Raw genomic sequence first — 17,762 nt, 5'->3', positions numbered from 1 at the left:
AAATTTACAGTGGGAAAGTTTCTATTTAAGCAGACAAAATGCATAGACTGCATAGATTTATGTAAAATCGTCACTGACAGAGTTAAGCTTTCACCAACCAACGCCTACCGCTTACAATACTTTTTTCATTGGGTATCTAGTGGAGAGATGTCTCATTGGTAATCATGCCACATCTTTTTATGTTAAATATTTACTTTCGATCATTTTTTTATCTTTCAAAATATATTTTTTTCCGTAAATTGGTTTAGACTTTACGCTAGTTTAACGACGTCCTGTTATATAAAAAGCAAAATGAAATTATAAGCTATATGTAAATTTTCGTATTTGACATTTTTGGGCGATCATAAAAATAAGATTGTATGAAATATCTTAATAAGTTCCTTTTCCTTGTTTGATGTTTGAAATTAAAATTTTAAAGTTTTTGTTAAATAACATTTCCTGACGCATATCGCCTGGCTTAGTATGCCTTATCGCTATTTAGAGCAATCTAAATCAATATTAAAAAAAAACATTAGTCTTGAAAAATGCTTTATTTGAAGTGTATATGATGGTTTAAAATTGTTCTTGAAAAATTGTGTGCACAATACGTTGCCATGTAACTATCCGGCTATTACTTGTCCATTAGTTGCATCATTTAGTACACATTTCCCATTAACACTAAAATTCCACGAATTCATATCGCATGCTTCTGTCTGTTTAAAAAATGTACAGTGCCCTAATTTAGTCTCTTCTTTTAAGGTGTTATAATGTTTTGTTGTCATTTGACCAGGTTGTTTTAATGATGAGTATTATACTGATGTATTTGTGAATAATGAGAGTAAAGTGTTTTAACCATTTTCAGGAGGGTGGCAAGAAGTTCGTTCTACAAGCAATGCAATGTATGAGTTGGAATGACCCACGATTGACCTGGCCTAAGGGACAACCTAGAATCAGTCTCCCTTCATCGGTCATCTGGTTACCAGACGTTGTACTGTTTGGACAGTAAGTTTTTTTAGAAATGTTTAAGGTCGGAGGTATTTGAATTCCAATGAGATTGTTAGATTGACAAGAAATGTAACAAATCTGACATTGATGGGCATTTGATTGAGATGAGTTACTCGTACGGATTGGAAACCCATTATTGATTTGTTCTTGATTAAATTAATTGCATTTCTACTTAAAATTACTGTTTAAATATGTGTATTGAAAAACACATAAAAAATGGCTTCCTTCACGTTTATGAATTAATTTTTACTAAGATAGAGGCAAAATAAGAATAAATACAAGTTTTAGGTTCTAAAATTAACAGAAGGATTGGCGGAATTTATATTTATTCAAATTTTATTGAGGAGTTGTAACAGAAATTTTCTGATTCGGAGCAAGACTAATAAAGGCCACATTAGTATATTTAAGAATGCAACTCTTACGTGGTCCTGGTCTGTCACGGGTTAACATTGACTCAGTGGCTACCACCTTGCCTTATATGCAGATATCTAAAACTCATCATTTATTACAGGAAATACGTACCGGACTTCGAAGCCAAAGTAATCGTTACTAAAGACGGGACTGTTGTGTACTGCCCTCAAGGACCAATCACAGCAACAAATTGCGAGGAGAAATCAGGAGAAGTGTATGAATGCGACTTCCGCTTCCTGTCTTGGTCTTACGACAAAGTCATGCTGGACAAGCATTTTCCTGGCTTAATATCGGATCCATCAATTGACATGTCTATATACCTTGAGCACGATCATTATGAAATTGTCAGCAGATGTGCTGTAAGACGTGAGATGACCTATCCCTGCCGAGATGGAACCTACCCAGAACTTAAATATACATTTGTTCTGCGACGACGAAGATCATTTTGCAGAAATCTCAATCAAAGTCCAACTTGTGTTTAAAACATTGACATTCAATGAAACGTTTAAGCTCGGTCTCCAAGTACATATAAATGGATTCAACGTTTAAGCTTGTCTCCATTACATATAAATAGATTCAACGTTTAAGCTCGGTCTCCAGTACATATGGATTCTCACAACAATTTATTTACTTTATATTGACATTTACAAGAGAAACATAATGCTTAATGTCTTTATATTGGTTACCATTATAATATATATCAAAAATTAATAATTATCAAGTATTTCGAATTGATCAACAAAATCAAAAGTGCAGATTTCCAGCATTAAGGAGCAAATAATTCAATTGTTACATTTATACATACTATATTTATATGTTATGTTTATTCGGAATATATTTCTATATTTGCTAACTTGCATTTTCATTATATATTTAATTTATTGTTGTATCATGTAGAAGTATATCATTCCGCTATTAAATGATACTCCTGATAAAATTTGTTTCTATTCAACTTATTTCGTTTGTTTCTAGCCGTTAAAAAAGAGCTTATTTACATCGCAGGTCAAATTTTTCGTCTGAATGGGAACATATCTATTCTTCTTGACATAAGTTGTCAGTCCAAAAGAAGTTGGGGTTTATTGAAACTGACATTTTTACTTTATATTGGTTTTTTTTTCTCACTTATCTTTTACACTTATATTGTTGACTAAGTAAGAACCAACGACAGTTTTACTATCTTTCATATCTGTTAGTATTTCGTCATTACTTCCCTTAAACCATTAACGGAACTGGACACAATAAACGATTGACGTTACAAGAAATGACATTAGTGGTCACAGATTTGGGAGAGGAGCGAGTTCTCATCAAATATGATCCTAAATGAAACGTTTGTCCCGATATAGTTATTTCAAAATCTGACATATTTAAGATGTACATCTGTTTGTATTGCTTGATCCTTGTGGGTGTAATTTTGCAATAATGATTTTTAAATGACATACATTTAATACACATAGTAGACTAGTTAACCAAGTCTATTGCATGACAATATAATCACGCCATCCATCAGTTTGGTTGATTAAATTCTATCCAAGGCGTCAAAATTGTTCATCTGTGATTTAATAAGGAAATAGCTATACTTCATATTTAAAATATTTAATCTTTGAAATCAAATTTGCCATACTGTGTTAAACATCGTGATCATTCATTGCAGAATTTTACAATATGGTAAATACCAATGTATTGCACATATGTTAAAATGACTTGTATTTGACGATTTAAATGAGATCCGGCGAGCTTCCTACCTTGTATTTAGTTGGCTTAGAACGTATATTGTGAATATTTACCTTTAATAGCATTCAGATGTTATCATCACTGTTTAAGTTTATACTTCTATTTTATTATTTTAATTATAACGCACGTCCGAAGTCCTATAAAAAGATTAACCCGAATAATAAAGTATTATATTTGCGTCAAAAATTATTTGGTGCTTGTTCTGTAATTTCGACATTTTAAAGTCCCTTTTCTGAAATAGAACCCTTTGCAACACTCGGAAACAAATAAAATGTGTTCCCAATTACAGCACACTTTTGGTATTTTAAACTAACTGAGAGACTCGAAAACAACACTGTTCATTGAAAATCTCTGTCATGAACGAAATAGTTGTATATTCTCTTAACTATGTTAAAAAATGTGTATACCAAAATGATTAACATATATATAATTTCTCAGTGTTGTAAAGCGATGGATTTAATTTGTTCAAGAAACGTCCAAACTTGCCAGTTGACCGACTTGACTGTGTCAATTAGTTGGGATATTTACCTAAATATTCATCAACAAACACTCTTTATAATGGGCTAGATATAATCAATAATGCTGAATTAATAATCATTTTGATATTAAAATCCAAATATTTGAATATGTTAAAAATTGAACCTATACGAGGTAGACGTTGATTTTGGGGTCGTTATGTTTAAGCCTTTTGTAATAATGAAATTTAACTTTTGAACTTATCGATTTGATAAGGCATTTATGAAAAGACAAATATTCCTTTCGATTTTGCGAATTATTTCAAAGACTACACAATAAGTAAAATGTAAAGGAGAAATACGTTTGGGTTTATGTTATCTTTCGAACCATGTCCACTTGAGCATTTACCCGATTTAGGTCGACAGGCAACGTCCATCTTTATTTATACATGGACTGAACGTTTATTTTGGGACACTTTCTTCTGAATAATAATTTTATTTTGAGGTCTTTTGAAATTGTTGTTATGGTGTTAGGTCATATATCTATATCTGTGATTAATATTTTCTTCATGCCTGTTAATAGAGATGTCCTACCATCTATGATTGTTTACTTAATATCTACTAATACACTACCAATTCAAAAGAAATAGATGATTCGGTTAATTTAAATCAATGGTAAACAAGTATATCAAAGTTTAATCGTTGCACACAGATATATCTTTCCCACACATACACTTCGTGTCATCTTAAGAGTTGTGTTTCTTTTTGTTCTGGTTAATCACATAATCATTATGATTTATTGTTATTTGCTAAACGTTTATAATTACAATAACGTGATGTAATCTTAATGCTACGACTGTTATTTAATAGTTTGAATAACCGTTCGTTCTCTTATTCACGTACTTATCAAAACTTATCTTCAGTTCGATCTAAATGGAACATTTACATATATCATATTAACCTACTAGTATATCATTCTAACTTTAAAAAATCCATTTGACCATTTCAGATTTAAATAATTGGCCTCGAGAAAATCGAGCTAAAACTATTCATTTTATTCATTTTACGAGGTATGTTAACAACGCCGATTTTAGTTTATTTAAGATTTCCTACTTTTGAAGGCATTTGTATTTGTCGCAAATAATTGTTTGTAAATGACCGAAAAAAGGAATGCATAGTTCCTTGACAGCAACAAGGTAACTATATCGAAAATAATCCTTGCCCTGTCAATTACTATGTTTGCTAATTTATTCTCAGCTCCATTAGCGGTTAACGCACCAAAGACCTTATACGATCCTTCCACTGGACAGACCATTGAACTAACATGTGTGGTTACTTCCGGTACAGCTACTGGGATTAGTTGGTACAGAAATAACCAGCTATTAGTACTAGCTTTTAATAATCGATATTCTGGTGGAAGTCCCCAGTCTCCTTCCTTGACCATCAGCAACGTACAACTAAGCGATGCCGGCAATTACGTATGTTCAGCAACAGATGGCAGTGTTACTAGAAACACAAGCACCATCACTGTAGCGCCCAAAGGTTTGTTGTATTCTATTGTCCCTGCTTAACATAAGGATCACAACCTGTAGATGAACTGCTTGGTCACTGTCAATGTTTGATTTGCAATCTGTAGATTTTCAAAGGATCAGGAACATTAGGAACTGATATAATTTTCACCTACTGTCTGTATTCTGTAAATATTTCAATGCATGCTTCTCCCGAATATTTATCTGCAATCAAAACTTGTACTCGAAATTTGAAGATAACAACACACCCAGCTAATGTCGCATTTAAATACATTCTATAATTTTATCTATTTTTGTAAAGTTTTCTAGCATCCTGCTTGTTTTCTTTGAATTACAAACTGCATCCAATAGAGCAGAATTCCCGCCAATCTTAACATTAAGTTGGTACGAAGTTCAAAACGTTTGACTTAAAATTCTGTCGCCTTTTGATATACCGGTGGTAGATTCTGTAGTAGTTACAATTAGATATTTCTAAATATAAGCTCTTAAAAAAACCCTTATGCTCTGACAGTCATTAAGAATTCCAATATTTACAGCAACCCCAACACAGCCAACACTGACTGGTCCACAATCACTGCTATCGGGAACAACTGGTACCTGGACATGTACTTCTATCGGAGGCTTTCCTCTCCAAACCATGTCTATGAGAATAAATAACCAGGTTTTCGCCAGTAACGTTCTGTCGATAAACTCCCAGTATGATTCCAACACTAGGTCCTACAGAGTAGTAGGGACATTAAACTGGGCGCCGAATATGGGAAATAATGGGCAGACGATGTATTGTGATGTTGCCCATCCTGAAACTCTTACTAGTCCCCAGACTGTTAGCTTACCGTTGACTGTAAGATGTAAGTATGACGTCACTTTAGATAGAGCAATCACAGTTGGTGTCGCATGGGGAAGGCCTTCAAATAACTAATGTTTGCATTAAAACATAATTTAGTGCATGACAAATAAAAACAACTTTTGCATGAGTTAAAGATTTTTCATAATGAATTTGCATGTTAACTTTTAGTCTACCTGAACTAGTTTTACCTCTGCTTTTATTTTGTGTTCTGCTTTGTTGTCTATGTTAGCAATGTATCGTATTTATCGTGTGTTCTGCTGTGTTGCGTATATTAGCCATGCATATATTTACTGGGTTTTGTGCTTCTGTTAATTTTAACTGCTTGCTACTAGTTGTATATAATCCAAGTTTAAAGTGTTTTTGTCGTGTTATATTTCAACAGCTTATTGATAAGGTCCTGTCGATTTATGTTAGACCAACGTAGGGCAACAGTGTAAATTAAATATTTATCTTTTTTTGTTGATTCTTTAGTGATCACATATATTCAATTGAGTTCATCTAAAAGATTAGAGAAATTTATCGTGTCTCCGATTTTTTTTTTTTTTTTTTTTTTGTGAGAAATTTATCAGGTCTCGGCATTTACACTTACATGACCGTCATTGGACTTGATGTTATCCGTTTCTGTCTCGTTGGCATTAAAATGACTCTTTCGAATGTGATAAGTCTTCATTCGTCTATATCAACAACATTAAAATATCAATGCATACGATGACATGTTTAAGTACCTGCTGCTTCATTTACGACATTTTACGACCGACTGTGCAGTTTATTACTCTTTTAGCTAGGTGGCAGATTAAATTTACCAGTTGTGAAATTTTCGAAAATAATTATAGAAGAGTCCTGTATAACATTTTGTCACAATTGGCATATGTTTGATTGAAATTCCTTCGTTTTAATCGTTTTCGATTAAATTTCAGAAGTTTAAACCCATCTTTTTTCTGCAGTTCAAATACTCAACCTTATTTAATAAGTAAACGTATATGTTAACTTCAGCCTCTCTTAAGTGAAAAGAAATGAAAGGCATGCATGTTTATAATATTTTCCTGCATGCTAATTTTTAAGCAAAATAGAAACTATTATTCTTAGACAGGAACATATATATTCTTAAAATGATTAGTTTGCATTGCTAGTATACTGATTCAGCGTTATAAAATTTGATTTTTTCTTTTAAAAAAATGGTTATACTTATTTTGTTAATTATTAGCTGCATAGAGATTAGATTTTAAACGTTGTTTAGGGGTAAAATCATTTGAGAGAAATAATTGATTTTAAACTTTAAAGAATCATGTTGTCTACAATAACGGCCTTTCAGACGTTATATATATACTATTTTAATTGTCGTCGTTTTGGCGTGTCACCCAATTCATAGCTAATTTGTGAATGTGTCCCATTATAAGGACAAGTGAAAGCTCGAAACATTTTAACAAATGAAAGTGAAAAAAAATCTGTATATACAATAGATGCTCTCATTAAGAAAAACATTTGTTATCAGCTCCCCTGGCTGTAAACGCACCAAAAACCTTATACGATCCTTCCACTGGACAGACCATTGAACTTACATGTGTAGTCACTTCCGGTACTGCAACTGGGATAACTTGGTACAAGAACAATCAACCTGTAATAATATCTTTTAATAATCGATATTCTGGTGGAAGTGTTCAGACTCCTTCCTTGACCATCAGCAACGTACAACTTATTGATGCCGGAAATTACGTATGTTCAGCAACAGATGGCAGTGTTACTGTCAACACAAATACTATCACTGTAGCTCCCAAAGGTTTGTTGTATTCTGTTTGTATGGCCCTTGCTAAAGATATTCCCTGCTTTAAATGAACGGCCTATTTCAATGTCGTGTTTGATTTGCAATCTGTAGACTTTCAAATGGATCGTTTATATGACCTTGACCTTATTCTGTGCTATGCAAACTTTAAATCACATCAAATGTCAACTCTCATTTCATATCTCTAGTTGGTGAAATTGTAATATTTTGATTAAGCATAGTATTTCGCATACATTTTTTAACGTCTTTCTTCTCATTTGATTTCTGACTTTCAAACAGCGGTATACTACGGTTGCCTTTACGAAATCTTTTCAATACATTTTATTTGCATGAAAATCATAAAATCTGACATAAAAGATTCCAAATTTTACAGCCACCCCATCACAGCCAACACTGACCGGGTCAACATCATTGCTATCGGGAACAACTGGTACCTGGACATGTACTTCTATCGGAGGCTTTCCTCTCCAAACCATGTCTATGAGAGTAAATAACCAGGTTTTCGCCAGTAATTTTCTGTCGATAAACTCCCAGTATGATACCACCTCGAGGTCCTACAGAGTAGTAGGAACACTAAATTGGGCGCCAAATATGGTTCATAATGGGCAGACGATGTATTGTGATGTTACCCATCCTCAAACTCTTACTAGTCCCCAGACTGTTAGCTTACCGTTGACTGTAAGATGTAAGTATGGGACTCAGCTTTAAACATATATCGTTGGTGTTTGGTCTAAAGTGGTTGTAGCGCATGTCATATCAAATAAGTATAGCATGTCTTTCAGAGGTTATATTCCAGATGATGAATTGGCATGTTATATAAAGCAGAACTTTGAGAGGTTCATTCTAGATGACGAATTTGCATGCTGACTCTTGCTCTTAGAACTAGTTATACTTATATTTTATTGTGAGTTTTGTCTGTTGCTGTGTTTAAGGTGCATGCTATGTTTCATTATCTGATTTCTCCAGTTTCATACTGCATGTATTTAGCTTTATTTTTTGCTTCGCTTTATGTTTTGGTTTGTTTGTTTGTATATCTTATTATGGTATATTTAAACAGCTACTGAATACATTTCATCGTTGCCTAAGTAATTTCTGAGGCAATATATGAAACAAATAACCTGGCTGTTATAGTTGATTCTTACTTGTAGACATTTCTTGAATAGTCCATACCTTATAAAAATTTATTAACTTTTTATCATATTTAACAAACACAAATTTGAAAAGCTTGCCGGTTTCCTATTTCGGTCTGCATGACACTAATGTTCGCTTGAAATTTAAGCTATCAATATTAGATAATGGTATTTGTGCTCTATGCATTTTGATGTTTCATGCTAGTTTACTTTATTGTTGTATTATTCAAATGAACTTATTTATATTTTTTTAGCGTTTTTGTTTTGTCGTTTACTATCTGCCTAGCAAAACATTTTATAAAGATTAATACTGTCTATTTTAAACGTATTTTTATCATTCTATTTTGAATTAGCGGCTGCTTTTTGGCATAAGCTGTTTTCTCAAATGTTACTGTTTTTATAACTTTCTTTCATAACTTGTGAATTCGTCACATTCATACAACATCTCGTTTCAAATTTCTATGTACCTAACCAATCGTCAAATAGTAGTGACGTTTGTGTTCACGAGATACATTCTTCAAGTCTTTGAATAACCAATCGTCAAATAGTAGTGACGTTTGTGTTCACGAGATACATTCTTTAAGGCTTTGAATAACCAATCGTCAAATAGTAGTGACGTTTGTGTTTACGAGATACATTCTTTAAGGCTTTACATTTGTTATCAGCTCCCCTGGCTGTAAACGCACCAAAGACCTTATACGATCCTTCAACTGGACAGACCATTGGACTTACATGTGTAGTCACTTCCGGTACTGCCACTGGGATAACTTGGTACAAGAACAATCAACCTGTAGTAATATCTTTCAATAATCAATATTCTGGTGGAAGTGTCAACACTCCAACATTGACCATCAGCAACGTACAACTAAGTGATGCCGGCAATTACGTATGTTCAGCAACAGATGGCAGTGTTACTAGAAACACAAGTAGCATCACTGTATCGGTCAAAGGTTTGTTGTATTCGATTTTCCCTTGCTTAACTTTCCCTGCACAGGCAAAACACCATTCCAGTAGACAAACAGCTTTTTAGTCATTATCAACGTTTGGTCTGTTTTCCAAAAGACTACAATTGATGCTAATGTTGCAATTATTTTAAACACCAAATCACAACCATTAGATGAGCATACAACTTCACGGTGTTTTCTTTCTGCAGTATGTGATTTTGATTTCTCAGAAAGATAACCACTATTACTAAGAGAAACCCAGATATTACAACATAAACCTTTCTAGATATCATTTTTGTTCAGTTTTTCTATATATCTACATGAGTTTCTTGGCCACTTTTTAAAAACATCACAACCAATAGAACATATCAACATCATATCAAACGAAGTAAGATAATTTCATGTTTTTTACTCTTTCACTGATGTCTTACTTAATTCATAAACTTTTTTGCGTAAACAGCAATGTAGTGTTAATATCACAAAGGATTCCCATTTTACAGCAACCCCAACACAACCAACACTGACTGGTCCACAATCACTGCTATCGGGAACAACTGGTACTTGGACATGTACTTCTATCGGAGGCTTTCCTCTCCAAACCATGTCTATGAGAATAAATAACCAGGTTTTCGCCAGTAACATTCTGTCGATAAACTCCCAGTATGATACCACGTCGAGGTCCTACAGAGTAGTAGGCACACTAAACTGGGCGCCAAATATGGGAAATAATGGACAGACGATGTATTGTGATGTTACCCATCCTCAAACTCTTACTAGTCCCCAAACTGTTAGCTTACCGTTGACTGTAAGATGTAAGTATGACGTCACCGCAGCTTGAACACACAACGTTGGTGCAGGGACGAAAAACGTGTTTTTTATATTGTCAATTAAGTATATGCATGCCTTTTCTAACTAGCTTTTATGTTTAGTCTGTTGGTCAGTTGGTTTTTTGAATGTATTATGTTTTATAAATATACTAGGTGATGATTTTATTTTTATTTACCTGAATATGCATGAAACGTTTGTCAATGTTCATCAAACAGCAATCAATCAAATAAATGTTTATATTGAATACTTAGTAATCTGTTATCCGTCCTCATGTCTTATATTGAACACTTAGTAATCTGTTATCCGTCCTCAGTAATCTGTTATCCGTCCTCATGTCTTCCCAACTGGTTTGTAGTTTCAACAAGCGATATGCCCATCGTTTGCCTGAAATGAGAACTTGTTAAAACTGGTATTTTGTTTTGTATTAAATTTCTTTAAAAAGTGTCACGTTCAAAAAAGACTCTGCGTATCAATTTGCCATTAGTAAACACCAGTAGTGACACAGTCCTAAAAATGAACAGTCCTGTATGAAAAAAATAATCAGAACTTGAACTCACTACCTATTGATACAATAAAATTAATTGTAAATTAATTCACTTGTGAATGGTTTAATATTTCTAACACTGACTCAACTAGTAGCACATCAAACGAAATTTCTAACGCTGACTCAACTAGGAGCACATCAAACGAAAACCCTAATCAATTGGTAGTTTTGTTGATACTGGGTTTTCATGATTTTGATTCTAGAAGTGTAAAATAAAGTAATACAATATACATACTTATTTTAGCCTTAAAGTGTTGCTTTACATATATCTTTATTTCAATAAAATTTATTAATCATACTGTTTAGTTACTTTTTGTTTGTTTAGAATCATCTAGTACTCGCTTTTTATGTTGTTATTGTCTTTGTTATTTCTATATCCTGCGCAAATAGCGACTAGTTTGTTAGCCATTAGACTTATGATTTATTTTCAACTATTCATTATTGTTATGAGTTGATAAATATCTTTTGGACTTTTATATAATTTGTAGATGCAGTTTTTATCAAATATGACATACACTTTCAAACGAATTGTCAGTTACCCAAACATTATTACCCTTTCTTGTTTTGCTACCCACAATGTCATAACATGACGTATTAATCAGGAAATGTTTTAAGTAACAAAATGATTTTATAGGTCTTATTTAAAAACATACTGCCAATAGCCAAACAATAGTGATAATAAAACTCGAACCAAAGTCGAAAACGATCTGAAATGCCATTGCAAAAACGAAAAATCTATACCAAAAGAAAAAGCATATGATCGCTAGCTTAGATGTAAGTGTAGCCTCATTGAAGGTATAGGTAATTTTTGATCAGAATGAAGCGCACGAGTATTTTAGGTATTTGCATGAGAAATTGTTTTTGCATTGATTATTAGTATTAGTAATAGTATTAGTATTTTGTTTTTACATAAGGTAACATATTATAATTTTAGTTAGTTTGTTTTGGTGCTGGTTATACAATAAATAAATGGTCTCCATTGTCAGTTTGTTTATGGATTCTATCCTGTTGCATAGTCTATGCAATACAATCATTTACGGAAATTCTTAAATATTGTTATAGCTTTGGAAGATAATAACCATCTAAATCAAATGATAAAATATCAAATTCTATTTTTTTTTAAAGTTAAATTTGTCCTTTTTATTGCATTTTATTCCTTTAATCAAATATTTTCAGTTAAAAAACAATTGGTCAACAATTCACCCATTTTTTTCAACTAGATTTACCTATCTTAGATGTTTTTCAGTGTTTTATGATGTTAATTTTTATTCCCAGCTCCACTGGCAGTAAATGCACCACAGAACCTATACGAACCAACAACTGGCCAAACCGTCATACTGGAATGTCGTATCACAGCCGGAACAGCTACAGGAATCACATGGTACAAGAACGGGCAGATGGTTAATAAGGCTTCTGACTTCCGGTTATCTGGTGCACTTGCTAGTTCTCCCTCATTAACCATCAGTAACGTACGCTTAACTGACACTGGCAATTACATCTGTTCAGCAACAGACGGCAGCGTTACTAGAAACACAAGTACCATCACTGTTACTGCCAAAGGTGTGTTTATAAATATAGATTCTTTTTTTAAACTTCTATTTAGAAAGAGAAAAAGAGCACTAAATCTTTTTACTCAAGTTTTTTTTGTTGATATATGCACTCTATTTATATTCACCAAAACATTTAGCATATAGCGGCATATGTTTCAACTGGTCATAATTCAAGCGACAATCAATATATATATGTTTTGTAACATCAGAAATTTTCAACTGGTTGGTATTATTTACGTAGTTTGGTTTTCTCATTGGCTTTTCCTCAACATGTCCCATCATTATTATTTTTATGCCCCACCTACGATAGAAGACGGGCATTATGTTTTCAGGTCTGTGGCTCCGTGCGTCCGTCCGTTCAGGTTAAAGTTTTTGGTCAAGGTAGTTTTTGATGAAGCTGAAGTCCAATCAACTTGAAACTTAGTAGACTTGTTGCTTATGATATGATCTTTCTAATTTTAAAGCCAAATTAGACTTTTGACCCCAATTTCACGGTCCACTGAACATAGAAAATAAAAGTGGGAGTTTCAGGTTAAAGTTTTTGGTCAAGGTAGTTTTTGGTGAAGCTGAAGTCCAATCAACTTGAAACTTAATAAACTTCTTGCTTATGATATAATCTTTTTAATTTTGAAGCCAAATTAGACTTTTGAACCCAATTTCACAGTTCACTAAACATAGAAAATGAAAGTGGGAGTTTCAGGTAAAAGTTTTTGTTCAAGGTAGTTTTTGATAAAATTAAGTCCAATCAACTTGAAACTTAGTACATATGTTCCCTATAGTATAATCTTTCTAATTTTAATACCAAATTAGATTATTACCCAATTTCACGGTCCACGGAACATGGAAAAGGATAGTGCAAGTGGGGTATCCGTGTACTTTGGACACATTCTTGTTTATCGTGATTTAATATTCCTATACTAAAATTTTGATTTATTTAAATCTCACAAACAATTGACATATTAAATGAAATGATTGATATAATATTGAAAGTAACATGAACTTTAATAACTACAACACATTTTACAGCCACCCCAACACAGCCAACACTGACTGGTCCAACGGCACTGACCGCCGGAACACCTGGTACCTGGACATGTACTTCTATCGGTGCCTTCCCTGCACAATCTATGTCTATGAGAATTAACAACCAAGTGTTCAGCCAGGAACTGTCTGTGAATACCCAGTTTAATGCCAACGCGAGGTCATATACAGCAGTGGGTACACTTAACTGGTCACCAACAATGGTAAATAATGGGCAGACAATCTTCTGTGATGTAACTCACCCAGACACACTAAATGGCCCACAGACCGTCAGCCTTCCATTGACAGTTAGATGTAAGTATGAATGTTTAAACAATCGCATAAAACAACTGTTGTAAAAATACATAGTTAAACCAACTGATTGAAAAATACACTCAAATCATGTGTTTAAAATAAGCATACACACACCACGTGTATTAAACACCAAAACACATACCGTTTAATTCAAACTTTTCCATTCATTCATCATTTTTCTTCTTTAAATGTCATACTATAATGTGTCTTCCACTTGTGTCTTTTGACGGAGCAACACTTTATGGTAAAAAGTCAGCTTTTCTTTTTAAATTTTAAGGGTTTGGAATTTGTAGAACAAAGCATTGCGATCAAATATAAGAAACGTAATTTCCTTTTGTAGCTCCATTGGCGGTCAATGCACCTACAACGTTCTATAATCCAATGGAGGATGAAACTGTAACACTAAATTGTGTCGTCACTTCCGGAACTGCTACAGGAATTAAATGGTACAAAAATACAGTCCCGATTAATATTGCTGCCAACACTAGAATTACCGGTGCTACAACAAACTCTCCTTCCATAACAATGACAGATGTTGTACTATCTGATGGTGGCAGTTATACATGCGAGGCCACAGATGGATTTGCTACAGTCAGCACAAATACAATTACTGTAACAGTTAGAGGTAAAAAAAAAATATATTTTCTAACATCATATGCTTGCTTTTGGTTCAACGATACACATCTGGTTAATTCAATCCTGTGACTGTCGTATTTCTTTAAGAATAATGCTTTGACGTTTATTCTTTAAAATAGGTAGGGTGGGCATATTCGGTATATATTTCATGCCAGGACCATATTTACAGTTCCAGTTTCAGTTTTATTCAGTGGCAATGTTGAAAAGTGTACTTTGAGGTTATAAACACATAGTTGCGTATTTCTGAATCTAAACAAAAAATACCAGATACATTTACTTGTAATTTCTTTCAAGTACAGCTATCATTTGTCATATGTGTGTTGGTAAATGATGACTTCTTTCGATGCAAAACCAACATCATTCAACAATTTATATTGAACCGAAAACTGTCAACAATCAAAGAGAGACGGAAGATACCAGAGGGACAGTCAAGCTCGTAAATCGAAAATAAACTGACAACGCCATAGCTAAAAATGAAAGAACAAACAGACAATCAATAGTACACATGACACAACATAGAAAACTAAAGAATAAGCAACAGAACCCTACCAATAAAGTAGAGTGCTAAATAATGTATTTTACTTTAGTGTATAACAGTTTTTTTCTTTATGTGATTTAAAACATTTAAACTATAAAAGAAAAGTAAATGTTTAAAATGTGATAATAAAATGATTACTTTTGATTACAGAGAAACCTTGGTTGGAATATAACATCATTACCTATGTTCTTAAAGACTATAACAAACTTGTCCGTCCAGTAGATCCAGTCAACAACCTCACACACTCTCTAATCCCACAACAAATCTTCGAATTTGTAAGTAAATCTCAATTATATTTTTATAAATATACATTTTATGTTTATAAACTTTCACATTAACTGCATAAGGGATGGGCATGTTTTTAATTGCTCGATTTAAAATTAAATGAAGGAAAAAGGAATGTTTCTTTTCCAAGAAATTAGACAAACTGAATGTCAAGTTTAATATTATCGTGTACTTCGTATGAATACATCATGTTAAAATTAATAAAACGAGTTTAAATAACGCAAACAAGCAACAAAAAATCATTGACAACAATTCTCATTCTGCATTTATTGAAAACGTTTTTATCTCTTCTTTAGGATGGTAAGAAGAGATTTGTACTTCAGTCAATGCAGTGTATGAACTGGAATGACCCAAGACTGACCTGGCCAAAAGGACAACCTAGAATTAGTCTACCATCATCAGAAATCTGGATACCAGACATAGTTCTTCTCGGACAGTAAGTTTCATTGCAGGCATTGATAAAAATAGGTGTGGGGTAGTCGTCAGTGAGATAATTACCAGGAAAAAATACTGTATGATGCCATCGATGAGTCCTCGGGTAGCAGTCTCACTGGCATATTTCAGCATATTTTTATTCATAATCACTTCAGATTTTCTTATACCAGGCATAGATTGCATAGTGTTTTGGAATTTTGGGTCCTCAATGCTCTTAAACGTTATACTTGTTTGGCCTCTTAACTAATTTGATCTGAGGCTGAATCTGAGCGTCACTGATGGGTCTCATGTAGACGAAACGCAATTCTGGCGTATCAAATTAAAAGCCTGATACCTTTGATAATTATAATAGTACAAGCATCTTTCTCAGATTTTATATTTATGTTAATTTATATTGGACAACTAGTATAGATTTTACATGGTAATATTTACAATATAAATATATCTGTATACGGAATTTCCTGAATTGCAAACCCGGCGTAATCTAACATTTTCAACATTCTTCAAACATTGTGCAAAAAATGGACCCTATAGTTTTTTAATTTACAGTACGTAGTTCGTGACCTTTTCATATTCCGTCATAGCAAACTGCTAGTTTTCTCTTCATTGTATCCCAGTAATCAGTCTTATGTTCACACTAAGAATTTAAAATAAGATACAGGTTTATCAGTAATTAAACGCCACAGTATCGTTATTTGAAAAATACAAATGTTGCTATTTAGTTCAGCTTATAACTTTTAAGTTCACCACGTCCTTCCAATATTTAAGGAAAGAGGAATTCTAAAATATAATTTTACATGTTTTGTGATCATAAATCTTAGAAGCATTACAAAGCTTTATAATTTTAATTTTTTTTCTTTTACAGAAAATATGAATCCGACTTCCATACCAAAGTGATTGTAATGAAAAATGGTGACGTAACATATTGTCCACAAGGACCACTCATTTCAACTAATTGTCAAGAAAAGTCTGGTGAAGTATACGAGTGCAACTTTAAGTTTTTGTCATGGTCTTACGACAAGGTCATGTTAGACAAATACTTCCCAGGATTCGCATCAAGACCATCAATTGATATGTCCATCTTCTATGAACATGACGAGTACGAAATTGTGAGCAGATGTGCTGTGCGACGTGAAATGACATACCCTTGCAGAGATGGAACCTACCCAGAACTGACCTACACATTTGTACTCAGACGTCGTAGATCGTTCTGTAGAAATCTCAATCAAAGTCCGACCTGTAATTGAAAACCACCTTGACATAAACATTGATGACCAGCAACTATCATTCATAAACCTTTCGTAATCAAATGTCACCATCATTTGATGTGAATGCCTCATTGTACTGAAAAAATGGACTTTTTGTTAAACATTGCATCATATATTTGACATTTATTTAATTATATTTTTAGCTAAAGGCTATTCCTTATACATGTTAGATTAATATTTTAACTTTAGTTTATATATCCTCTAAAGTGCTATGTTTTTTTGAAATTATGAGAACTTAAAATTATAAAGTTGTCAAAATAAAATGCTCAAGGAAAGTTTCGTCTTAATTTTATTTAGATATGTTTGTTTATATTACAAGTTTGTGTGTTGCTCCTCGGTCATTAATTATTTCTATAAAGTGTTTGGTTAATTTCTATGTTGTGTTTTGTGTACTGTTGTTTGTCTTTTAATCTCTTTTTTGCCAAGGCATTGTTAGTTTACTTTTGACCAATGAGTTTGAATGCTCCTTTGATATGTTTCGCCTCTTTTTTACAAATGTAAATAATTTTAATGACAAGATCTCCTATTCCTG

At 33.0% G+C, this 17,762-nt stretch overlaps 1 protein-coding gene across 5 annotated transcripts in view; it reads left to right on the top strand.

The window, feature by feature from the left end:
• Positions 1-17,505, top strand: part of LOC139511287 (basement membrane-specific heparan sulfate proteoglycan core protein-like) — a 29,400-nt gene extending 11,895 nt beyond the window's left edge. Inside the window, exons 7-18 of one of the 5 annotated variants that reach the window (XM_071297903.1) lie at positions 4,839-5,123; positions 5,647-5,958; positions 7,450-7,734; positions 8,111-8,422; positions 9,533-9,817; positions 10,312-10,623; positions 12,459-12,743; positions 13,760-14,068; positions 14,409-14,693; positions 15,393-15,517; positions 15,824-15,963; positions 16,828-17,505. In XM_071297903.1, the coding sequence (XP_071154004.1) occupies positions 4,839-5,123; positions 5,647-5,958; positions 7,450-7,734; positions 8,111-8,422; positions 9,533-9,817; positions 10,312-10,623; positions 12,459-12,743; positions 13,760-14,068; positions 14,409-14,693; positions 15,393-15,517; positions 15,824-15,963; positions 16,828-17,209 (3,317 nt within the window). In that variant the 3' untranslated portion in view covers positions 17,210-17,505. The remainder of the gene's footprint in view (positions 1-4,838; positions 5,124-5,646; positions 5,959-7,449; positions 7,735-8,110; positions 8,423-9,532; positions 9,818-10,311; positions 10,624-12,458; positions 12,744-13,759; positions 14,069-14,408; positions 14,694-15,392; positions 15,518-15,823; positions 15,964-16,827) is intronic. The other 4 variants (XM_071297905.1, XM_071297904.1, XM_071297906.1 and 1 more) reach the window with 4 other exon arrangements.
• Positions 17,506-17,762: the final 257 nt, after the last annotated feature.

Source organism: Mytilus edulis, chromosome 2, assembly GCF_963676685.1.
Source record: "Mytilus edulis chromosome 2, xbMytEdul2.2, whole genome shotgun sequence".
Taxonomy (NCBI): Eukaryota; Metazoa; Mollusca; class Bivalvia; order Mytilida; family Mytilidae; genus Mytilus; species Mytilus edulis.
The sequence above is the reverse complement of the archived record's forward strand: the minus strand, read 5'-3'. Positions and strand labels throughout refer to the sequence as shown.